At 33.2% G+C, this 25,672-nt stretch overlaps 5 protein-coding genes across 10 annotated transcripts; 2 read left to right on the forward strand and 3 right to left on the reverse strand.

The window, feature by feature from the left end:
• Window positions 1-1,983: 1,983 nt before the first annotated feature.
• LOC140058355 (uncharacterized) lies at window positions 1,984-4,668 on the reverse strand. Its single transcript, XM_072103917.1, has one exon. The coding sequence runs from the start codon at window positions 4,666-4,668 to the stop codon at window positions 1,984-1,986; it is 2,685 nt and encodes an 894-aa protein (XP_071960018.1).
• A 3,407-nt stretch (window positions 4,669-8,075) lies between these two features.
• Window positions 8,076-13,163, forward strand: LOC140058531 (ankyrin repeat and BTB/POZ domain-containing protein 1-like). Of its 2 annotated transcripts, none has more exons than XM_072104185.1 (13): window positions 8,076-8,149; window positions 8,397-8,474; window positions 8,776-8,838; window positions 9,076-9,131; window positions 9,241-9,385; window positions 9,512-9,671; window positions 9,818-9,863; window positions 10,018-10,134; window positions 10,655-10,776; window positions 11,214-11,306; window positions 11,539-11,703; window positions 11,807-12,007; window positions 12,527-13,163. In XM_072104185.1, exons 2-13 carry the CDS (start codon window positions 8,416-8,418, stop codon window positions 12,731-12,733), a joined length of 1,434 nt encoding a protein of 477 aa, XP_071960286.1. In that variant the 5' UTR covers window positions 8,076-8,149; window positions 8,397-8,415; the 3' UTR covers window positions 12,734-13,163. The 2 variants fall into 2 exon arrangements, with proteins under 2 accessions (XP_071960286.1, XP_071960285.1); XM_072104184.1 differs by having other exon boundaries at window positions 8,084-8,157.
• Window positions 13,061-15,101, reverse strand: LOC140058532 (m7GpppX diphosphatase-like). Of its 2 annotated transcripts, XR_011847020.1 has the most exons (5): window positions 14,720-15,101; window positions 14,216-14,361; window positions 13,827-14,051; window positions 13,319-13,660; window positions 13,061-13,288 (listed from the first exon to the last, which is right to left on the reverse strand). XR_011847020.1 is itself a non-coding variant. In XM_072104186.1 (4 exons), the coding sequence occupies exons 1-4, from the start codon at window positions 15,045-15,047 to the stop codon at window positions 13,388-13,390; spliced, it is 972 nt and encodes a 323-aa protein (XP_071960287.1). In that variant the 5' UTR covers window positions 15,048-15,101; the 3' UTR covers window positions 13,061-13,387. The 2 variants fall into 2 exon arrangements, 1 of the variants encoding a protein (XP_071960287.1); XM_072104186.1 differs by having other exon boundaries at window positions 13,061-13,660.
• Window positions 15,102-15,362: 261 nt separating this feature from the next.
• Window positions 15,363-24,455, forward strand: LOC140058678 (zinc finger MYND domain-containing protein 10-like). Of its 4 annotated transcripts, none has more exons than XM_072104378.1 (13): window positions 15,363-15,512; window positions 15,698-15,806; window positions 16,251-16,418; window positions 16,888-16,967; window positions 17,584-17,653; window positions 17,786-17,874; window positions 18,149-18,249; window positions 18,525-18,697; window positions 19,192-19,317; window positions 19,571-19,692; window positions 20,326-20,448; window positions 20,800-20,895; window positions 24,374-24,455. In XM_072104378.1, exons 1-12 carry the CDS (start codon window positions 15,415-15,417, stop codon window positions 20,888-20,890), a joined length of 1,350 nt encoding a protein of 449 aa, XP_071960479.1. In that variant the 5' UTR covers window positions 15,363-15,414; the 3' UTR covers window positions 20,891-20,895; window positions 24,374-24,455. The 4 variants fall into 4 exon arrangements, with proteins under 4 accessions (XP_071960479.1, XP_071960480.1, XP_071960477.1 ...); XM_072104379.1 differs by having other exon boundaries at window positions 24,379-24,399; XM_072104376.1 differs by lacking the exon at window positions 24,374-24,455 and adding an exon at window positions 21,255-21,394.
• On the reverse strand, window positions 21,720-25,268 carry LOC140058679 (monocarboxylate transporter 12-like). The gene is made up of 4 exons (XM_072104381.1): window positions 25,079-25,268; window positions 24,383-24,526; window positions 22,285-23,067; window positions 21,720-21,889 (listed from the first exon to the last, which is right to left on the reverse strand). The coding sequence occupies exons 1-4, from the start codon at window positions 25,266-25,268 to the stop codon at window positions 21,720-21,722; spliced, it is 1,287 nt and encodes a 428-aa protein (XP_071960482.1).
• Between the last annotated feature and the right edge of the window lie 404 nt (window positions 25,269-25,672).

Here is a 25,672-nt window from a genome sequence, read left to right on the forward strand (position 1 = left end):
CAGTTAAATTACCCAAAAACTCATTGTCTTCCAGACAATTTGACCATTTTTTGCTTTAAATTACATTTTTCTCAGGTAAATAAATTTTTTTCAGACCCAATTTTTGTGAGAGTGAATAACTATTATGTGACATTAAAATAACATATTCAACAAAAAAATTTAAAAAAATATTTTTTTAGGGGGACAATATGATACAGTACAGTAATATTTTATTCATAATCAAAGATAAACATACCCTAAATAAGTAGATTTGTTATTCATGATTTGTTCTTATATTACTTATTAATTCTTATATAAAATCTTAGTTTTAAAATCCCAGCCTTCTGTTGTTATTTTGTTATTTACAACAAAAACTATACCAGTAATGCAGTATATATGTCACAAAAAAAAAGTGTCAAAACTTTATTCAGTATTCAGTATTTATTGGTACTCACTTTCGAATCAGTGGCACACACCTTTCGGTGGTGCGTCCATACAAATATAAACAACAACATATAAAAGGAAAATGATGATAAAACTTACATAATTAACTTACAAAAAAAAAAAAAAAAAAAAACAGAATAAAGGTACAATAGGTGAACAGTATAAATAATACATAATCATGATAAAATTACTACATAAATCGAAATAAGCACAAATATATGTTTATAATATGTACTTGAAATTATAGATATAGCAAACAGCAAGTACAAGATTTTATTTGTTTAATGATTAGTTATTGGTATATCTAACTGGTCTATCAATGTATAAACTAAATAAGCTAAAATGTCAGACTGAGAAAAAAAAAAAACAAAAAAAAAAACTTATACATAGAAAATAAAACTAAAAAACAATTGGATAACAGTATAACGATACAATAGGTCAAAAGTATAAATAATACATAATCATGATTATTTTTACAAAAATCGAGATAAACACAAATATATATGTTTATATGTATTTGAAGTTAGATAAGCAAATAAACTAGTTTATCAATGTAAAAGCCAAATAGGCTAATTATTGGGGTAATGTTGGTAATTTCTTATATATATCTAACCTGGTATCCCAGGCACTTTGTAGGTATTTTTTACAAGCCAAGTCAAAAATTTCCCCAAGAACAACGTTTTCATTATATAAATTGTCTAATAACAAATGTAATTTCATTTCAGAGGTTCCTTCGTAGAAAGATTTCCAATAATGTTCAAACCCGTTATTCATTAATTGTAATTTCATTGGGTAGAAGATTTCTTCTCTTAATTTACTAAATGTATTACATTCTAACATAAAGTGTGCGATAGTTTCAGTGTCATTATTGCAGAGTGCACACATACCCGTACTCGTGGGTGACCATGACTGTTTCCTACCTTCAAGGTTTAGAGAGTTCGATCTCGCCTTAAATTTCAAACAACTTCTTTTAAAGTCATTTTTGTAAAGAAGGTATGGTTCTAGTATCGGTTTATTCTTGTACAATATATATTGTGTCAGAGAAGATTTTGATTGTGCTCTCTTCTGCCATTCGTTATTATCGATATCTTTGTTCTTGCATTTAAATTGAGTTAACCACTTACCAGGTGATTCGTTGGTGAACATATCACCCATGTTACATTTATGTAAGGCTTCTTTAACCTGATTTAACCATCCCCATTTTAATTTATCTTCAAGAATGTTTATGGCGTTAAAAATCACATTGGACCATCTGTCCTTCTCCATGTTTTTTAGGCGGTTAAAATATTTAATCCGAGAGTAGTTTTGAAGCGATTCTAGTGATTGCCAGCCCAAGTCACCATATAGAGCCTCTTTTGCAACGTTACGCGGAGCCTTAAGAATGGTTCTCGCCATTAAAAACTGCAGGTTTTCAACTTTTGCCATTGTTGTTTTTCCGTTACAGTACCAAACTGAGCATGCGTAATTAATGGTAGGGATTCCGATAGATTTCCATAATAGGTCCCCGTAATAAATTCTGTTAAAATCATCTTGTTCATTTATAATGGATTTAATATAGGCCTATGCAATGATGCGATTACCCTTCTTGATAACTTCGTCTATGTGAAGATTGTCCGACAACGTACGAGAAATATATACTCCCAAGTATTTGTATTTATCAGTTTCTGTTATAGAATTGTTTCCTAACCTCCATTTTCTATATAAGTTGGTCCTTTGTCTTGTGATAAGGACATTTGATTTATCATAATTAAATGACATTTTCCATTCTTTAGCAAATTCTGTAGTAGTTTGTAGGAGCATTTTAAGTTCCTTCTCGTTTTCTCCTATTAGCACGACGTCGTCGGCCCATAATAAACAATTAATTTTAGTGTTAAAGATGTTAACACCTAGATCTGAGTTGTTAAGCATTATACGTAATTCATTGATGTATATTGAGAAGAGTGTTGGCGATAACGAGCATCCCTGTTTAACACCTTCATCGATATCAAATAACTCCGTCTCTAAATTAGCAAATTGGACCTTACATTTAACATTCTCATATAAATTTTGTACGATATTAATTAGGTTACTTTTTATACCGATTCGGCGTAATGCTTTTATTAGTCCTTCTCTCCAGACTGTATCGAATGCTTTTCGGAAATCAAGAAAAGCCAAAAATGACTTTTTACCCTCGGCTTGTCGAGTAGCTATCAAGCTTTTAAGGGTGAAGATATGGTCTTCACATTGTCTATCTTTACGGAAGCCCCCTTGTGCTTCGGTTAATAAATCATACTCTTCAAGAAATTCTGATATTCTTCGAGAAATTATTCGGCTATAGATCTTAGCAATGCATGAGTTTAAGGTAATTCCTCTATAGTTATCTAAATTTCGCCGGTCGCCTTTTTTAAATATAGGAACTATTGTGCCGTTGTTCCATTCATCTGGTATACATTCGAGATGGGAGAGCCTTTTAAACAGTTTATACAGTGTTGCAACAATTGTGTTACCGCCGTTTTTTATCAATTCGTTAGAAATATTATCATTGCCCGGGCTTTTGTTGTTTTTACATAGGGAGACTGCGTATTTTACATCTTCACATGAGAATTCGAGTTTATCCAGAGTAGCGGTTTGAAAATTCATGTTGTAGCTGTCAGCTAAATTGTCATTAAATAGATCATTCTCTACATCTAAGTTTTTCTTACCTAAGGTATTAAAGTAATTGGTTAACGAGGACTTAATTATGGGTGCGTCTGATGTTACATTGTCCGTTCCCGGAATTATTATAGATGTAACATTGTTTGTTCGTTTATTTCCTTTTAAAACTGACCAGAAGTCTCTAGACTGAGGTCCGCCTTTTTCCATTATTTTTGAACATCTATCCATCCGGATTTGCATCATTTTTTGTCTAATTAATGTTTTACATTCGTTTCGTTTAGTTTGATAATCTTTCCAGAGATTATCTCTTATAGTTTTATTAAAGTCAGAATTAGTTTTGTTCTTACAATATATTCGGTGTGCTCGACACGCTTTTTTTCGTTTTTCCATTGACTGTTCAATATCACAATCAAACCATTGTTTACTTTTTCTGGACTGTTTTTTATAGCCTATTGTCTCTTCGGCAGCAGACACTACAAGGCGTTTCCACGATTCCCAAGCTTCGTTAGCATTTAAATGGGCTGGGTCCCAGTTAGTGAATTTAGATTCAAGGTCCTCTTGGAACGTTGTCCAATCGTGGTTATACTTTATATCCCATCGTTGTTTAAATGTTTCAGGGATTGTGTTATTATTATTAAATGATTCCACATTCATATCAATTATAATCATGTTATGATCGCTACCTATGTGAAAGTTACATTGGTCATCTATCATGAATTCATTTATATCTTTTTGAATATTTGCTGATACAAGACCATAATCCAAAACACTTTTATGTTGATTCTTTACCCACGTAAATACTCCTGTACATTTTTCACTACCGTTGAGGATAAACAGATCACCATCATTACTAAAATCAATAAGTCCTTGACCATTATAGTTTATAGATTCGTCTCCATCGTTAATCAAGTGACCAATTTTGCCGTTGAAATCTCCAAGAATTATTATTTTAGCATCATTGTCATTTTGAGAGATCTCTAAATTTTCCGCTAATAAGGAGACAAACATCTCATCAGTCAAGTTGCGATCGGTTCCTTCACATGGAAAATAAACTAAAGCTATGTAATATATTGAATTGGTAGAACTATTAAATTGCACTTTTACCCATAGTCGTTCGAGGGTATCACATCTCGTATCTAATACATTGTCATCTATGATCTTAATGTCGTCCCTAATTAGGAAGCCGATCCCGCCTTGACTTTTTTTAGTATATGATGATCTATTTTTCCCAATCCAATTGTAACCTTTGATTTGTATTTCTTCCTTATCTTTTAGAAATGATTCGACTATTCCAAATAAATTAATTTTATTGATGTTTACAAATTTTTGGATATCATACTTTTTGCTTTTGTAGCCTCTGATATTATTGTATGCTATTTTAATGTTAGTATTAGTATTACATGATTTAGATTTCTTTTTACCTCGTCTAACTTTAACATGTTTATGATTAATCTTATTTGGAGGCACGTAGTTTAACATAGGATCAGGATTTACACTATTGATACTAGCGATATCTTCGCTATTTTTGTTAATTGTTATCTCATTTATACAGGTATTGTTATTACATTCGTCAATTAAGAAATCGTATATATTGTCATGATTAAAAGACATTACATTACCCCGCAGGTTTCTCCTGGTTGGTTCAGGATCGGCGTTTACTTCATTGCCTGTTTCCTATGGAAGTCGACATTGATAGTTCTTATGTCCAAATTCGAAGCATCCGTGACATTGTACTGGTTTACCATGTTTACAGTCTTTCATCTGATGGTTCCTTTCACCACAGTAGTAACATCCGGTTCTGTTTGTTTGTATTTGTCTACTATTGTGTCGATAATTTAAGTTAGTGTTTGGACGGTGCTGTTTGTTGCGATATCCCTGTGTTCCTATCGGCGACGAGTAGTGGCCTGATGAAGTTCGGTGCGATTTGTTTGTTTCTTTATCTTTCACAATCCTGTGTACTTTGTTGATATTGGTCAGTAATTTCTTCGTTCCGTAGTTGCTGAGGTGAAGTCTACTCCTATTGAGGGATCCACTTTCACATTCGTTATTGTACAGTTTGAAGGTTGTGTCGTTGTCAATTATTTTACAGTCCTCTTTTGACGCGATTCCTTTGATTTCCCTGTTCAGTTTGTCTACTCTACCTTGATGTTCCATAACATCTTGTCTAGGACATATTGTTGATAATATAATGGATGTGCTGGGCGATTTCGTTTTAACATCCTGTATTATTTGTGCGAACTCGTTTGGGGCGTTGTTTGCATCCTCGTCTTTTGTGCAGTCGTTCGTTCCGCCATGAATTATTATGGTATCAAAACTGTTCGCGTCTAGTGATCTCAATGATTCTTTTATATCTTTCATTTTTGCTCCGGGTAGACAAGAAACTTTAGTCTTCAGCAATCCTCTTTCATTAATATTCTTGATTATTGAGTCTCCTATAATAAGGGTGTCTGTGTTCAATGGTATACCATTTGTTCTTTCGTGTAGATCTTTGGTACGGTCATTCTTTGTTTGGTCACACATAGCATTGCGTTGCAGTTCTAAGTCATCTTTTAGTTGTTTATTTTCCTGTCGAAGAATGTTATTTTGCTCTTTGATCTCATTGATGATTTTAAATTGTTTATCTAATGATTTTCGTAGTGAAGTTATAGTGTTTGGTATTCCTCTACATGATTCGCAAAACCAACTGGTTGCTCGCTTTCCAGTTGCGGAGATTCCAATACATTGTGGGTGAAAATCAGTTTGGCAAAATGAGCATTCGATGCTTTTTCCTTTGGCGATATGATTTAACATACAATGCTCTACACATTTAATCGTCCGATTAGTGATACTAGACGTGCTTGTTGAAGGTTGTTGTGATTTGGTTTGCGAGCTTTGAGGGGATTGAGGTCTCGGAGGTGTTCGGTTTGTAGACGCCATATTTAAGATTTAATTTAGGATCTATGTCGAATTAATTATTATTATAACTATCATTTGGTATCTGGTTCATTCAGATCGTTCAGATAACTTCTTATAATAGTTCTGGAACGTTTTCCGACTTACAGTTATCCAGATAAATATACAGCACCCAGACGGTCTAAATATTTCAATGATGTAGGATAGCTTGGTTGGCGTGGTCCAGCAGTATTAGCGTGGGCCTAAACAAGCTGTCTATTGTTCTCTATCTATACAGGACGCTATCTTTCCCCAGTGAGAGATGTACACTTCTGCTACGTTGGCCTTGGAAATTTAGTAAAATAGTTATATGAAAACTCACCATTTACTGCTTATTTTCTCAAGATATAAACTATGGTTGGATTCCTCAAGTTGAGATATACCTAACGTTATACCTTTTAAATAAACATGTTGTTGAAGACTTGAAGAAATTCAGCTAAATTGAGATTAGAATTTAAACGTCCCGCGTCTCGTCCCTCGTAGTTCGAGCCTATCAGTACAACCAAAGAATATATATCACAAGAATGAGTAATCCGCGATTTTCCCTGTAACAGTAATATTGTCCATGTGGTAGGGCGCCGCCATAAGTGTGGATGTATCTGGGATGTATACAACTTTTTGTGACGGTTTCAATAATCAAAGGCTAGACCACCGGTAGTATTTTCATGATAAAAAATGTTATCAACTACATGCCAACATCATGTTAAATACTATTTGGATATTTAATTGTTCGTTTTATGCAATTTATTTAGTAAAAACTGCCGTATAAACAGTTTGCTTTATCAACCGGGCGCTACGATAGCGTGACCGGGCGTGTTGGTGTTTACGCGTTTTCACGAAGGATTGTTTAATAATATTCCTATATTTAACTTGTTTCTGGTAAAACAAATAAATGTTAATAACATTTAACATTTTGTCCTATTAATAACATGTATTTTATACTAATTTATATCATAAAAACAATACTTAATTTACCGGGCGTAGAGTAGTACACGGCAATGGTAAAGAATAGGCCGTGCTGAGTAACGATTCATGGATTTTTGGTGTTGCTGTGTTAGGCCTTTTTTGTGAACTAACTTAGCATGTTAGTAAATAATTGTCTGTAAAAGTGAATGTACACTAGTTTGTTAATAAATATGTATTATAAAATAGTTTACAATTGCAAAAACTATTATTATAATTCTATTTAATGTGACATGTATAATATCTATTAAATCAAGTCTTATTTAGTATGTATACATCCGCCCTTATGAGGGCGGGCATCACTCACTGGAGCTCTCTGTTACAAATTCCTCATGCAAAAATCGCGGAATACTCATTCTTGTGATATATATTCTTTGGTACAACTTAACGACTTATGATAGCAGCAAAAAACACAACTACCCCCTCTATTGGTTATCCCAGTACAATAGTTCCCGTACTAAAAAGAAATAAAAATAAAAGGTATTTTCCCATTATAATACAATGTAATATTCATTAAATACTTCTTTTAAACTAGTATCCTCCTAGAACCTCAACATCAATAGACCACTCTTTGATTTAAATTTAGTTTAAAAAATGTATGATAGCAGCAAAAACCACAACTACCCCCTCTATTGATAATCCGGCCAGTACAATAGTTCCCGTACTGAAAAGAAATAAAATATATTTTCCTATCATAATACACCTCTAATATTCATTAAATACTTAATTTAAAACTCTTATTCTAGCACATAAACATGGATTGACCACTGCTTACTTTAAAAAAAAATGAATTTAACACGGTTTTTAGACCAACAAATATTGTCAACATTTATGATAGCAGCAAAAACCACAACTACCCCCTCTATTGGTGATCCCAGTTCAAAAGTTCCCGTATTGAAAGGAAATAAAAAATAAAATGCATTTTTCCACCTCTAATATTCATGAAATAATTCATTTAAAACTAGTATCCGAGCACTTCAACATGGATAGACCACTGCTGACTTTTAAACGAATAACTATAACACGGTTTAAGTCAAAATTAGGCCCAACAAATGTTGTCAAAATGTATGACAGCAGCAAAAAACAAAACTACCCCCTCTATTGGTAACTAGTAACTCTTCGTCACGCTTGAGGAAATTCAGTGAAAACATCGCAAGAAGAGCAATTTGGAGTTTAGATTATTTGGAGGATTTTCGAGGTTTTTAGGTTATTTTGAGTAAACTAATTATAAATAAACATAAAATGGGCATATATGTGCCTCTTCTAGTACTACTACTGGAGCTAGGATGGCCTAGGCCTACTGCATATTATTATTTATTTGCCAATATGATCCAACCAGGCCCAGGCAGGGTAGGGAGGCTGGTATTATGATAAACAGACGATCGGGCCCATTATAGAGACGATCGGGCCTCGCCGAAATGATATCTATTGTCTTTTATTTGCAGTGCATTCAATGACACCATCATGGGGAGCAAGGCAGAACTGTTCTTATGCTGTAAAGCAGGAGACCTGTATCAAGTAAAGTAGGTTGAAAGGTCAATGACCTCTTGAGATAGTTACCATACTATCACATGTATATTAAAACACCTCTCACATTATTACTATTACAATCTGTGATTGTGGAGGACCTCGATTGTGTTGTAATTGAAACTCTAGTATGTTGACCCTTAACATTGTTATTCTAGATTCTAACATTCTTAACTTTTTTTATTTTTCTCACAACACTTAAAAAAGTAAAACTGCCTTTCCTGATTGATAGTAAAAATGTTTGCTTTTAACCTGTGACTTATCTTTAATACATACTTATTTTGTTACCGTCTTTAGATACCTATTGGAGAAGAAAGAAGTTGATGTAAATATCCGTGATACTTGGGATAGTACTCCACTGTAGGTAAAAACTTGTGTGATGTGCCCAAATATGGTAGTGATATGCCCAAATATGGTAGTAATATGCCCAAATATGGTAGTGATATGGTGTCATGATGTCCGTATATGGGCACATCACACTTTGTTGTCACATAAAGTTTGATAGTGTAGAACAAAATCCTGATAGCTTCCAATTTCTGTATAGAACTTATTCCATCAGTTAATTATTGTATCTAAAATATTGTTTTCTTGTTGTAGATATTATGCTTGTTTGTGTGGACATTTGGATGTAGTTAGATATCTACTAGATAATGGTACAGTATGATAGATGTATTATTAATAAGTTTCTTCTAAGATTAATGAATCAATAAAATAAACCTCTAAATTATGGAAAAATGATTTAATTAAAGTTTGTACTTGTAGGAGCACGTTGTGAAGCAAAGACTTTTGACGGAGAACGATGCATATATGGCGCCCTCACTGATGAAATCAGAGACGTTCTGAAAGGATATAAGGCTGTTAACACTGGTAGTAGGAAGCGAGACGAGTACCAAGACTTCTTATTGAGGTAAACACACACATGTCTGTACAATGGTACAAACAAGTTAGTATAGTCATATACTTGTGAATATATACATTATATTTACATACAGTAATTGTAATTTAAAATATATCAATATTTGCATTTTTCCAGGGCTTTAGAAGGCGGATTGTACGAAGATATTCAATTTGTTATTCATGATGAGACATACATTAGTCATCGTTGTATCCTAGCAACTCGCTGCCAATATTTAGCAGAATTACTTGAGGGAAAATGGAAGCATAGGAACACCATACACATCAAGCATGAACTGGTAATGTTGTTTTAAGATCCTAATTACACATTGTCTTATTCCATGCAGGTTGTACTATTAATTTGATATTAGAGACAATAAATCCCTGTCTGAAACATTTGTATTTTTAATTAAATTTGGTAATAACTTAAAATACATTTTTTCAGGTGAGACCTCAGGCCTTTCAAGCCATTCTGAAGTATCTGTATACAGGTATTGAATTTGATTTTATTCACTAAAAAGTAAACATATGTAGACAAGCGATACCCGTGTTATTGTGGGGACAGGAACGTCTCAAACTGAGGCATTCACTTGCACTATCTCCATAAAAGGTTTCTGACCAGACAATTTAATTTTGTTTTTTAAGGAATTTTTCAGATACAGCTGGATTGTGTGGAAGATGCCTTACAGTTTGCCAACAAGTTCCAGCTGAAATACCTTCAGCAAGAAATAGAAGAAAAGCTGAAAACTGTTTACACATTTGGTAAAAATAAAAGAATATATGTTCCTAAGTATTCTTGTATTTACTTACTGTAGTATAAAGTGGAGCAAACTTCTCTGACCAAATAACTATATATTTTACAGTTCTTTCTAATCAAAAGTTTCTTATTTTCAAATCTAACACATAAAACTAATCTATAAGGTATTTCTATTTAAAAATCAAAGGAAATGTAAATTATGAATAAATAACTACTGAACCCAATATTACTGCCTTTAAAATTATGAACCTCTATAAGAATTACACCAGACACAAAGAAATCAGCCATTGTTTCCTCCAACTTGTTAGCTGTGTAGACACGATACAGTAGTGGACTACTAGTACCGGTATTAGTATTTCTTAGTATAGACTACTGTAGGCTTTTACTATACATTTAACACTAAACCAACATTAAGTAGTTATTAAACATTCATCTTATTCAATATTAATTCTGTAGCTTTTCCACCATTTATTGTCTAGTTTATCTAATTATTATTCAAATTTGTGTTGTGTTTCTTCAATTTAGTTCATGAAAAACCAGGAACAGATGTGAACATTCTATGTATAGAAACGCCAAACGAATTTCAATCGTTAAAAGACGATTTCCAGACTTTGGCTGACATGGCGATGCCTGCATTACCAAATTGGGTAGGTCACGTCGTGAGGTCACAGATTACCTTTGAACTCTTGGTTTGAGTTGCTAAAGTTCACCAAAATCTCACTTTATTTGTGAATCCGTTGCGAGTATCCATATTTGTTAATAATGTGGAGATACAGAGAATCTGTTGAACAGCAGTGAATGCGTTGATCAGTAAAACAGTTATTTAATTACTTTTTTTTACTTTACTATTACTTTTTTTTTTTTTTTCGTTGAACTGTTAACGATTAAAGATGATAGCGTCGAATAACATCGACAAGAAAACAGGCTAAGTTGGAGCAGATTACAAACTTTCTATATTTTGTGAATCTGTTGTAATTGTCACATCAGAGTATGCATTTTCTTATACAGTTCATTTTAAATTAGTTTTTGTTTGTTTGTGTTTAATTACAGTTTATTTTAAATTAGTTTTTGTGTTTAATTACAGATGGAGATGGGTCTTCCGTTTCAGTCTGATCTGCTGCCACCATTCTGTGATATTTGTTTTCAAGTTGAAGAAAGCCGTTTTTTTTGTCATAAGGCAAGTGTTTCAACATTAAAGATGTGGAAGAAGTGGATAGATGCTGTAAAAGCATAGAACGAGTGACCGTCGTCATAAAATTGACAAAAAAAGTGTGATATGCCCAAATATGGTAGTGATATGACATCATCCTGTCGATATATGGGCACATCGCATTTTTTAATCACATAAAGGAGATGTTAAACTCTATAATTATCACTATCAATGATGTTTGTTTGTTTGTTTGTCGTAGGTGTTTTTCTGCGGTCGAAGCGATTACTTCAAAGGATTGCTATCCAATCATTTCAGTGAGTTGACAGAAGATGATGATTGTCTTGTACAAAAGATTACGCTACAAGGCGTCTCCACACAAGTGTTCTCCACGGTTGTCAACTATATTTACACAAACAAAGTGGAGGTATGTACGTTCAAAGATTTTGTTTGGAATAATAATTAAGGAATTTCACTTCATATACATGTAGACATGATATAAAGATATTTTTTAATTTTGTTATAATTAGATTTCGGAGGACAACAGCTATGAAGTATTGGTAACTGCAGATATGTATCTGTTGTCTGGACTGAAGAGACTGTGTGCCAATGAGATTGGAGGTCATCTTACAGAGGGCAGTGTTCTGACAATACTTAGGGTTGCTAAGATGTTTAACTTAGTGCGACTTGAAGATCAATGTGTGGAATATATGGCAAAGATTGTGGACAAGGTTTGTGTAGTAACAGCTCTTGATTTGCGACTGCTTAGAAACTACTTTTGTCGTGTAGGAATGTTTTCTTTGTTCACTTGCATGTGTCTAGACCGAAATTAGTAACAAGATAAATATTTTGGCACATATGGCATTTCATACCTATAATACAGGAGTTTGTGTATTTTCATAGTGTTCAGAAAAAAATCGAAACGCCGACTGACGGACTAACATAAAAAAGACAATAACTACAGACTTGGGGCAAGTCTAGTATCCAGGCATTGACTATGACACAGTATTTGTAGGTTCTTGGTACAAATCCCCTCCAAATTGAAAGCTTACTATAACATTAGGTGTTATAGTGACTGATGATAGTTTTGATGGTAAAGATGTCACTGATTACAGTGACAAGTAGATTTTGTTATGAAAAAAAAAATTGAAGGAGATGGCAGATTGGAGAGAGATACAAACCAAACCCAGTACCGTTTCTGATTATTCGGGAAATTTCCTCATGACGACTTGTTCATTACACTTTCACAGATGGTAACAAATGAAGATTTCGCAATACTAGTTCAAGAAGACGCTGCAAACGTTCAAGAAAGAGAAGAAATAGACTCAATTCCGATCATTGACGACATGCGCCACCACATCAGTTGCAACGTGCAGACGACAAGTGCAATAGCAGATGCTCAGGAGAAGTTGAATTTGTTAGATAAGTTCCTGGAGCAACTTGACCTCATTTGTTAAGATTATTTTTAGTTTTTTTTAGAATTCATAGTTTTTTATTGTAAATAATTTATAAAATATTTCATTAGAATTTATAAAACTAAAAGAATATAAATTATATTTATATATAAAATGAAAAATAGTATTTAAACAAATTTGTTTTTCGATTTAGAAAATTATAAAATTAGGTTATTATTATTAAGATAACTTTGTTTTAACTAATTCATTTTTGACTATTTTATCAATTACTAAAGTGTAGTAAATTTAATAATAATTGTAAATATTCCCTTCCTCCCAGTGAAAAAATGACTAGTACACACTGCATATTGTAACTGTTTTAATTCTAATTAATTTGATAATAACAGAACAGTCAATGGAATCTAGTATTGGGCTTTTTATAATACTTACAAGTTGCTTTTGATCAACAATTAAACTGTATTATTGATTATTATTTTTATTGATAATTATTTTTGAATTATTTATTGGAAAAATAAGTTAATACTTAACAGATTACTGTATCATAAAGATTGTGTTTGACAGTGATGGTTTAATTCCAGTTTTTGTTTTATATAGTGTCTGCATCATGTTATGCTTTACTCTTAAAACCTGATGATGTTTTGTTACAGTAATGTACTTGTTATTCTGTCTGTCACATTCATTCATAATGTAACAACATTATTGTAACAATTTCCCAGCTTCTTTAAATTTTGTTAAAAGGCCATCGTTTTCCCGGAGAGAGAAAGTCATTGATTTTTTCTGATAGTAGTTGGCAACCATCTCAATATTCTCAATGACGTCTGACAGCAGGTACGCTCGTCCCACTTGGATACCGGGGGCTTCAAACTTGAGGTGTGTAACATGCACGTGAAAATGATAATACGAAGGCTGGTAGTGGACGTACATTCGCAGCTGGCTAGGTCCGACGTTGAACTTTTCTTTAACAGCAATCTGTAGAGATAAAAACAAGAAATAAGTTGAGAAAAATACTTTTGGGAAATGAATTATGAACATTACCGGTATCTAGAGAGTTGGATAAATTATTTTTAAATAAACACATAACTTTTTTTTTCCAAAAAATACAACCGTAACACAAAATCACTTAAACATAACTTACTCTACATTTTTCTTGAATATTTTTCAATAATGGTAAGTGTTTTTCATTTAAGTCTCTGAGACTCATGACGTCTTTCCTGTGGCATATAGCAATGAGGTAGAGATTCTCCAATTGTTTCTTGTCCCATTTCATGTCTGGTAACAATACAAATCCATTGTTTTCATCCTCGTCTTCAAAGATAATACGATCAGCTTCTGATGTCTTATTCAGAATATTGTAAACCCACTAGATGAAAGAAAAATATTGTTATAGTAACAGATTTTAAGATTACATTTAAAACTAAAATATTAATAGAAATAAAAATTCTTCAAAACAAGAAAACATTGTGTTAAACAATGAAGAAATCTCAACTTATGATTTTTCAACGAGTAAAGCATGTAGTACTTTACCTGTAGACTAAATTTCTGTGATTGTAGATATGGTAGTGTAATATTGACGTAGTCCTCGTAACTCTCGCATATCAAGTTCACATTTTGTGCGGTGTACTTCTGTATGTGGCGCTCTGTTGCAGGATAGATAACTGTTGTTTTCACACCTAAAAGAAAAACAATTATTGGCTTTTTCAGAGAAACAAATGTTAAATTCTTTTCATGTAAACCATTCACATTGTTTAACATTTTAGTTCAATAAAAAAATTATATAATTATTAAAACAAGATTATTATTTATACAGTATGTCATCTTGACCATCCCTCCTTGACAATAAGAAATAATGTGATTTAATATTTAATTTAATAATAATCACACATATTAATTTAAAAAGCAAAAAAAAAAGAATTTAATGCAAAATAAAACATTGACAAAGAATGAATAGAGACAATTCTTTTAATACAATATTAATATTCTTTCTGACTTTTTTTTAATCCAGGTTAATCGCTAATACTGAATAGATACCATTAAGCAATTTGTCTGGGTATCCGGTAAACATGCCATATATATCATTCTGCATTTGAAGAGACAGTTCCATCTTGGATGAAAGAAGATTGCCGACAGTCTCTTCTGAAAACGGTGTTTTCTCTAGAATAACTACCGCATTCTCCTCCTCCTTACACTTCTCATCTTTTGAGAACTTTCCCAGAACAAAAATACTTTTATTTGAAGCATTTTCATTTAAAATTTTTGTAATTGTGAATCCATCAAATGATTTTAATTCTTGCTGAGTTGTCTCTTCGTCGATTTTTCGTTTCTTTGTAGCTTGTTCTTTTGCGTCTACAGAACTCATCCTTTCGATCCTGCTTGTTTTTCTCTGTTTTGTTTACCGTCGTTTTGTTGAGTTTCGCGGATTTTTTTGTTGTGACATGTGCTTGACCCTGGGTCACTAACTATCTCACTTTTGCCAATTGAGTGAAATAAAAATAATACAAAGCTGTACTTCAAAATAAATAAAAACTCAATAACATATTATAATGAATTTTTTTAAATATTAAACGAGTTAATAATTAATTTTAGCTATTAAATTGTCTAAAATGTTGTTAATGTTGCGAGTGAAAGGTCGATACCAACGGCAACCATGATACGCGCTGCTGCAATATTTTTTCCCACGCACTGTTTTTGTGTACAAAAATTAACAGTTAAAATACGTTTATATAATGGCTCAACAAGGTTCTCAAGTCGTCTTACTTGTCGAAGCTGAAGCATATATTGAATCTTTACAACAATTTAAAATAAAAGACATAGGAAATTTAAGGTAGTCTTATTTTATCTATACTTTGCCTAGCTAGCTTAGGCCTGGCTAGCTAGTAGGCCTAGCTAGCTAGGCCGGATGGCTAATATGATTATTAGATAGAAGTAGGGGAACGATTCGGTGCGCGGGACGTTTCTGATCATGGTCGTTTTGTTCCATAACAATAAATAATGTTTTTTTTTTTTCAGATGGATGAAACAACATAATCATCTTGAAAAACTGAACATGCAAGCTGTCAGAAATGCTTCTGTAAATCAAGATGAATTTATCAAAGAAATTTTGATATCACATGATAAGGTATAAATTATAATTTAATTTAAATAATAATTGTTTTAATAATAATAATAATTTAATAAAACCATATATTTAAATCTTGTGCAATGCCTTAATTAATCTTTTCTTTGATACCAAATAAATATTCTAATATGTTTACGATACGTGTATTAAATGATATTTTTTAACATAATATATATTTTTGATTTCCTCAAAATATTCTGATTATTATTACGAACTGGCTGCTGCCTCCATTATTATTACATAATGTATTTTTATAATATTATTATATAATAGTTTTTCATTCATTCACTTTTCACCAAGAATTAAAAAAAAGAAGCCACAACTAAACTGTCGTATATTAAAAATATATACAGTAATTGTATAGTTAGTGGTGAAAATGAATAAATAATTATATAATAATAATAATAATAATTAATATATAAATTATAATGTTGTTTATTACAGGTATCTCTAGTAATCTATGAATTGTTAGCTTTAGAATTATGGAAACAGAAGGTTTGGCCGATCATAGCAAAGATGAACTTTGAACCCAAACACACATTTTTTCTGTACATGACACTTTACCACGAAGCAGTCTTGTGTAACCTACTTGAGACGACGCTATTTTACAAGGTATAGCATAGATAGTTGGATATGCCCAAATATGGTAGTAATATGCCCAAATATGGTGATGATATGTTTAAATATGGTAGTGATATGACATCATCATGTCCATTTGGGTACATCACATTTTTGTTGTCACATAAAGTTTGATAGTGTATAGACAGAGCTTTATACAAGAAGTTCAATATGTGCAAGAACAAAAATGTTCATTGTATTTTCAAGTAACCTGAGCCAATTATTAATGTAAAAAACAAAATTTTGCACATTGCAAGTGTTCACATTATTTATTCAAGAAATAAATCCAGGATGTTGTAAAAAATGTAATGTGCCCATATATGGACATGATGATGTCATATCACTATCATATTTAAGCATATTACTACCATATTTGAGCACATCACACTTTTTGTCAAACTAGTTTGATAGTGTAGACAGAGCTTAAGACTATTATTGTTTTTAAAAAAATCTTTTTTTGTAGGAAACCTGTGAAGCAGCTGGAGACAGTATTCTGGACCTTGTTGATTATTGTTACCGCAAAATAACGGCACTTTTATCCAGGTAATTATGACATGAAACAGTTGTAAAAGAAACTCCATCAAACTTTGAAATTCCTTCTCCGCCTACTCGAGTGTTTCTTAAGCTCTGTCTACACTACACTTTATGATGTCATATCACTACCATATTTGGGCATATCACTACCATATTTAGGCATATCACTGCCATATTTGGGCATATCACTACCATATTTAGGCATATCACTACCATATTTGGGCATATCACTACCATATTTAGGCATATCACTACCATATTTGGGCATATCACTACCATATTTGGGCATATCACTACCATATTTGGGCATATCACTACCATATTTGGGCATATCACTACCATATTTGGGCATATCACTACCATATTTAGGCATATCACTACCATATTTGGGCATATCACTACCATATTTAGGCATATCACTACCATTATTTGGGCATATCACTACCATATTTGGGCATATCACTACCATATTTGGGCATATCACTACCATATTTGGGCAAACTTGATGTATGAATAGTGTAATTAGAGCTTCAGCAAGGTGTTGTCTCTGTGATCTTTATTCAAAATGCTGTTTGAGGATTTTTTTACTATTAACATTCTGTTTTATTTTTTATCTACTGTATAGGCAGGAAGAGGGAGAAGAATTTTATCAAGAAGAACAAGATAAAACCATTGAAACTGATTCTAGTTTACAAGTAAGGAAGCCTATGGTACCTGTTTTAATTATAGAGTCTCTCACTTCTACCAGATCTCCCTCTCTTTGTTTTCTTTTGCCAATCAGTGAATTTTAGATTATTCATGTTGGTGTGTTTTTTTTTAATATTTAGCATCTGATGAATCAAGAACGAAAAATAGGATTTGAAGTGGGAATCAAATCTGTGTCCATTATCAGATATATCACTGACCACATGTCATGGTAATATTAACGAAGTATTATTTTATTTATAAAGGGTTTTTTTAACCGCCACACTGACAGCAATTGTAGATATCACCTTAACTATAGGTTATTGCTTTTATAATAAACCCACTTTTAAGCTTGGTTTCCCACTAGCGATGCAACGACGCAACGTAAGTGAGTTGACCAATCACAAGCGATGGATTATTCTTTTGCTTTTCATTGGTCAACACGCTTGCATTGCGTTACGTCCTAGTGGGAACCAAGCTTAACGTACAGTATGTTTTGTTTGTAGCCTTCCATTAAGTGTTGTAACCAGACTGCTAAATACCCATGACATACCTTGTTTGTTAGTATCGTTAGTGGAGTCACCACCTTGGAGTACATTCAACAATGGTATGTTATATGTTTGTTTGTCTGTTGAGGCTTCAGAGTGCAATCACTCACATAAAGCACTGTCTACACTATCAAACTAGTTTGACAAAAAAAGCCCAAATATGGTAGTGATATCCTTAAGTAGTGAAATCAAATCTACAATGCTTACAGCACTTTTGCGTCGTCGGTTCACACTTGTGATTACGCAATACATCACTTTGCGTCAATATGTCGTTGCGTTGCGTTCTAGTGGCAACCACGCTTTATGATGGAATATGAATTTTGTTTGTTATTAGGTAAACATATGAAATACATTGATGGTAAATGGTCAGAGATAGCAGCAGCTGAAAGGCTACAACTTACAAAGATGGACGGACAAGTTTGGATAACAGTGTTCAACCTACTGATGACTGAAACATGCCAACAGAAATATGAATTCAATTCCTTTAATAAAGCAACTATTTTAAAGGTAAAACTTTTTAAAATTGTAACAAATATATTTTTTTAATTGCATCTAAAGCTTTGTCTACACTATCAAACTTTCTGTGACAAAAAAGTGTGATGTGCCCATATATGGACACAATGATGTCATATCACTACCATATTTGGGCATATCACTACCATAATTGGGCAATGTCAATTACAGGATGCCTAAAACTTGGTTTACACTTAAAACGCAATGCAAGTATTACTGTGATGATTGCATCCTTGCATTGGAACCAAGCTCTGTCTACACTATCAAATTTATGTGTCAAAAAATTGTCAAAAAAATATCATATGGATATGATGTCATATCACTACCGTATTTGGGAATATCACTACCATATTTGGGCATATTACTACCATAATTGCATACCACGTTTAAATAATATTAATAATGTATGTAATTATACAATTTAAACGATTAAAATGTTTGCAAATTCACAATCAACCCATCAACATCTTTTGTTACTTTATTTTCAGTTAAGAGGTCATTTATCAGAGGTCACCATTGATCAAATTCCGAATCTGAGTGACCTTCAACGATACTTAGAAACGTTAGCAGTGATGGAGCCACCACCAGCTCGCACTGGCCTTCTACTTGAGCAGGTAACTTGTAAGCCCTACCAGTAAAGTTAGTCCAACTAGTAAAAATTAGCCCTACTTAAAATTGATTTGAACAAGATGAATTTATTAATTAAGATGAATTTATTAATTAATAATTAATTAATTGTTTTAATTTTAAGTACCTGTATATTATTCTTTTAATTATTTAAAATGCTTCATTCAGTGAAAATAAGTTGTTTTATCCTTGGAATGCTTATGTAAACTTCATTTTTCAGAATAATTTTGTCTTAAATAGGTTCCAGAAATACGTGATATGTTGTTGTCAGAAAATGAAGGCAAATGGGGTGCGATTGCTAAGCATCAAGTTAAGACTGCTTTCAACCCACCACATGAACAACTAAAAGAACAAGCAAAGATGTAGGTACAGGAATTGTTTGTAATAGAAATAGTACAGTCAGTTGTCCCAATGCCAAACACCCCTGGGCTGCCCTAATATGTATGGCTTTCCAGAAATGCTGGTATTCTGAATGTGTGAAAAATCTAGTTTTAGTGGATTTTCTGCTTTTTAGAGAATCTGATATTTGGGAGAGTTGACTGTATTTCTTCAGCACCACTGTGACTACCATTTTCTCACCCAGTAGGGTACAGCTACTGATCATAACTAGGCCCTCTGACTGTATTTCTTTAGCATCGTGACTACCATTTTCTCACCCAGTAGGGTACAGCCACTGATCATAACTAGGCCCTCTGACTGTATTTCTTTAGCATCGTGACTACCATTTTCTCACCCAGTAGGGTGCAGCCACTGATCATAACTAGGCCCTCTGACTATATTTCTTTAGCATCGTGACTACCATTTTCTCACCCAGTAGGGTGCAGCCACTGATCATAACTAGGTCCTCTAAAGAGGCCGTCCAGTATAAATAACAAACACCATCTTAGAATGTTATTGCAGTAATGGCAATAAAACCTAAACCTCAAAAACTTCAATTCCAGCCATTACATTGACACGCTGTGAACAGAAACTTACCACAAAAAATACTTTCACAGATTTGCAGAAACTTACGATGTTATGCTTGAAGACCTGATAAAAGAACCACCGAAATGTGTCATGTGCGGGGAACTTGCCACCAAAAGATGTTCACGTTGTCAGAATGAATGGTACTGCCGAAGGTAGGTTCAATAAAAACGATAACACGCATCACATTCAGTTGCCAATAACACGGCTTAAGCGCTGTCTACACTATCAAACTTTATGTGACAAAAAATGTGATGTGCCCATATATGGACATGATGATGTCATATCACTACCATATTTGAGCATATCACTACTATATTTGGGCATATCACTGCCATATTTGGGCACATCTCACTTTTTAACTCACAAGCGACGACGAGATTTAAAAGAGCAATTGACAAGAGTCGTCACGTCTGAGGTCAAACTCAAATCTTTTTTCTGGAATCAATTACATTTATGTTTGTAATCATTTTTAGGAACTTAATTTTGGGTTTCTTATTTTGTAGAGAATGTCAAGTTAAGCATTGGTGTAAACACAAACAAGTCTGTGACTTACTCCAGAAAGATAAATTGAAAACTGCACCGACAAAATCGTAGCAGAGGTAATTGAAAATAGAATCATTTTTCTGCATGTTTTTATTTTTCCATAAAAGGAATTGTTTTCCGCTTCCATTGTTTTCATTGTGTTTTGTGAGAACAATCCAATCTTACCAATCATTTTTTACAGTATGTATTTTATTAATAAAAAAATCCAATTATACTAATAAGTTCAAATTAGTATTGAAAGCAACTTCTCTTTCCACTATTTTACAATCTAAAGCTTTTAAAATCCAAGACAGCAATTGATATTTGTCTGTTTACGGTGAGTGATTTTCAATGTTAAATTTTGTTTACTTGTGTTGTGCGTACATCATACAGTTTTTTAAATTTTTTTTTAATGTTCACTCTTATGTACAAACAGTCTAAAAATATGGTTAGCAACTAGAAGGCGTTTGCTGAAGACCAACTAAGACAGCAACTAGAAGGCGTTTGCTGAAGACCAACTAAGACAGCAACTAGAAGGCGTTTGCTGAAGACCAACTAAGACAGCAACTAGAAGGCATTTGCTGAAGTTCAACTAAGACAGCAACTAGAAGGCGTTTGCTGAAGACCAACTAAGACAGCAACTAGAAGGCGTTTGCTGAAGACCAACTAAGACAGCAACTAGAAGGCGTTTGCTGAAGACCAACTAAGACAGCATCGTACAAGGTGGCCGGACAAAATGTCTTGACTTGTCAGTGCTGTCTGAGTTGAATCCCGGTGAGCGTAGTTGGCCTCAATGCTTCATTTATTTATCAGTGTACTTTTTGGCACACAAACAAATTATCAAACCTTAAGAATATTCGATTCTTGCTAATATTCACATAGTGGAACCAGTTTTAAGATATTATACATGTGTCTCTTTATCTGAATCCTCTTCTTCACTAATTTTCTGTGTTTTTCCCCGAAGTTTGGTAATAATCTCTGCTATTGTTAGCATAATACCTACTATTAAGTAGTTGGCAGCAGCAAAGAAAAACGATATTTTGTAGTTTCCAATTTTATCATAAAGCGCTCCTGAAATGAAAAAGAAAATGTTGTGTCAATGTATCTTTTAGGAAAAACTACGGTGATGTCTTTTTAATAATAATTTCTTTCAACTCACTTGGTTTGATTCTTGATGAGATTCTGCCTTTTCAAGATTTTTTGTTCATTGTCCAGTAATTTATGAGTTACGTCATTAACTATTATTATGGCCGACATCTGTCACGAACAACAATTTCAATTAGTTTTACATTCATCTGAATGATGGATGAAACTAAGACAGGACTGTATAAAGCACCTTGATTGGTCCTATCATTGATCAAGGGCTTCTCTCATCCAGTGCCTAGCTTGTCCAGAAGTGCTTATTTCAAATTCCTGAGACCCCAGCCCCATAAATACTTGCATTTAATAAATGAGTATTTCCTTACCTACTATGTAACCACCAAATATTGCAGTGAATCCTGAAGGAACAAGACTGATGCCATAAGCTCGAGCAAAGACGCGTTTTGGAACAAACTCCTTGACAATCGCTGGTATTTGCGGGATGTAGATGCCAAAGAAAAGTCCAGTTATTAACGAGAATGTTAGAAGAGACGGAAAAGATTGCGATACCGCCACAGCTGACATCGTGCACGTGATGACAAACATGCAGAAGATGAAGAGGTTATATTCTGAAATCCAACCAAAGTATAACGGTATCGCGTTCGCCACTCGTCCGGCAAGATTCCCAATTCCAAATGCGCCAAAGATTATCGAAGCTTGGAAATCGGTAACGCCTTTATATATTGCACTAGCGATCAGGTGTACGTAGAATCCTGAATAACCAACACATATAAAACACGTCGCTACGGTCATTAGTATCAGACGTGGATATTTCTTAAACAATCGTAGATTGTGTAAAATTGTGTCTCGATCTTCATTATTTGTAATCACATCTATTGAACATTTTTTATCATCTTCTGACATCGGATAGAAGTCTTTACGGAAAATCAGAGTTGCGATAACAACGCTGTGTAGAGATACCGCCCCCATTATCAGCAGTGAACCTCTCCATCCGTAATACATTTTTAGTACTGAGCACGCCAATGGTATTATTAGAATTCCGAGTCCGATTGCCGCAAAAAGAACTCCATTAGCGATGCTGACTGATCTCTTGTAGTTCAAATTCACATATATTACCATTGTTTGAAAACAAATGCAGACTCCTGCACCTAAAAAGTTTGAAAAATTGTAAAAACTGTTATTCATTTGTGAAAAAGATTATTTATTCCGTCTTTCAGTGCTAAAGGATTGATTTCTAAAGTGGGTTCAGTAGAACATGTACAATTTAATACAAACATAGAGTATATATAAATAATGAAATCAATTCAAGGTAAAACATACTTAATACTATTACTAATACTATTTTGGATTAAATTTTTTTAAGTTGAAAGTGTCATAAATTTATAGTTGCTTTTTGTTGTTCCATAATTTGTGGTTGACCGATATACAAAAGTGCTTTTACCTTGTGTATTTTTTTTGGTATGATCTCTTTTTATCTGTAAAATGTTAAGTGAATGTTTAAACCTGTATGTTAAAGTTCGCAGAAAATAATTCTGTGCATGTTTAATCATGCTATAGGATATCTTTGTGTAGCCAGTAATTGCTCCAGCTATTCAAACTTGAGGTTTTATTGCTGTTTACACAGATCATATGCAAACAGTAGCATTATGACATTACATTCTACAGTATTATCTGGTTTCTTTACACTTAGTCTCAAATTAGTATTTACTTATGTATTGTGTAATATTTGTGATATCAAACGAGATTGGAAATATATCTTAATATAGGCTTAATCTATTGCTATCCATTGTGCTGGTTTTAATATACCTATCTGTCCTATCTCTATCTAACTAACGCTAACTGCTGTGTGTTGAACTAAAGCTCAGTCTACACTATCAAACTTTGTGACAACAAATTGTGATGTGCCTATATAATGGACATGATTATGTTATATCACTACCATATGTGGGCATATCACTACCATATTTGGGCACACATCGCATTAGTGTAGATTAGGGTTATGAAACAATTTTGACATAGATTATACAAATATTTATCTATTGTATATTGACCTTGTTTTTGTCAGGTCCAGGTCAAATTTCATAATGCTACTACCTTCATTGTTTATGTCCAAGTTATTTACCAAATTATTATTTCCTTATGTCATGCAATTACTGCAGTTTTTATTTAAGCTCTGTCTACACTATCTAGTTTGACAAAAAAAGTATGATGCACCCAAATATGGTAGTGATATGCCCAAATATGGTAGGGATATACCCAAATATGGTAGTGATATACCCAAATATGGTAGTGATATGACATCATCATGTCCATATATGGGCACGTCACATTTTTTTGTTACATAAAGTTTGTTAGTGTAGACAGAGCTTTAGACAAAAAAAGTCCTGGAAAAGTATTTTGATAAAGTACTGTAGGAAACAATATTTTAGTTATTATTTTATTTATTTTTTTTAGTAAAGTTACCTGTCATGAGTGAGTGTGAAAAGAATAGGTGCCAGACTTGAGTGACCTGTGAACTGATCATCATTCCTAATGAGTATGACAACCCTCCAATCACAACTGTACTTCTGTATCCATACTTTCTGCTCATTGTTGAAGCTAAAGGACCTGATATAAAATACATCATGTTAGCGTTATTCGAAAAGGAAATACTTCAACCATGGAGGTATTTATACCTCCATGCTTCAACATTTTATTGATCTAGAATCTTACCTAGTGGCATGCTGTTAAGTCTTAGTTTAGTCTGCTTAAGCTATGACTCGGGGCAACTTAATACCTAACAGTGCTGTTCCCATGCTTAAGATATGACTTACTTAAGTATCATATTACTTATCTAAGCCATTGCTCAGACTACATCTTACCATGATCTTACTTACCTAAAGTGCTGTTAATCCAATGTTTAAGATATGACTTACTTAAGCATCATATTACTTATCTAGTGGTTTTATTAGTACAATGCTTAAGCTATTACTCAGGCAACATCTTACTTACCTAACGGTGCTGTTAGTCCGATACTTAAGCTATTACTCAGGCAACATCTCACTTACCTAACAGTGCTGTAAGTCCTATACTTATGCTATTATTCAGACAACATCTTACTTACCTAACGGTGCTGTTAGTCCGATACTTTAGCTATTATTCAGACAACATCTTACTTACCTAACAGTGCTGTTAGTCCTATACTTAAGCTATTAGCTATCCCAACCAATCCGGAAGTGGTGTTGAACTCATCCTTGATGGAAACTAAGAAGAAGCTGAAACAAGGAATAGCACTTCCAATGGATGTGAGAGCAATGATGTGCATGCCAGCCAAAAGCAAAACCTCCCTACAAGAACATACGCAAGCCATTGTGTTTGACGTCACAGGTTCACTAGCACCAAAACCAGTCAACTAACATTCTACAAAGAAATCAATTATCAAGTGTGCGTTCAAGTTTTGTGCGCATTCGGACGCAACGCACGTATTTTTAACCAATCACAAGGGACGGTCTAATAATCCGTTGTTTCAAGCACTCTGTTCAAATAGGCCTACTTGTAATGATAATATCTAAATTTTGTATTTAAGACATGACCACAATGCAAAACAGGTTTTATTTTACCTGATTGTGTAATCCTGTATAAAGATGATGTTAAATAAAATAAATAAATAAAAATAATACCTTATATTTACCCTTTAATATTCGTGTTTAATAATACCTGTATCTTGAAAAGGAATATTGCATTACCGTAACACTACTACACTGCAGAACTTGT

Source organism: Antedon mediterranea, chromosome 9 (assembly GCF_964355755.1).
Source record: "Antedon mediterranea chromosome 9, ecAntMedi1.1, whole genome shotgun sequence".
NCBI lineage: Eukaryota > Metazoa > Echinodermata > Crinoidea > Comatulida > Antedonidae > Antedon > Antedon mediterranea.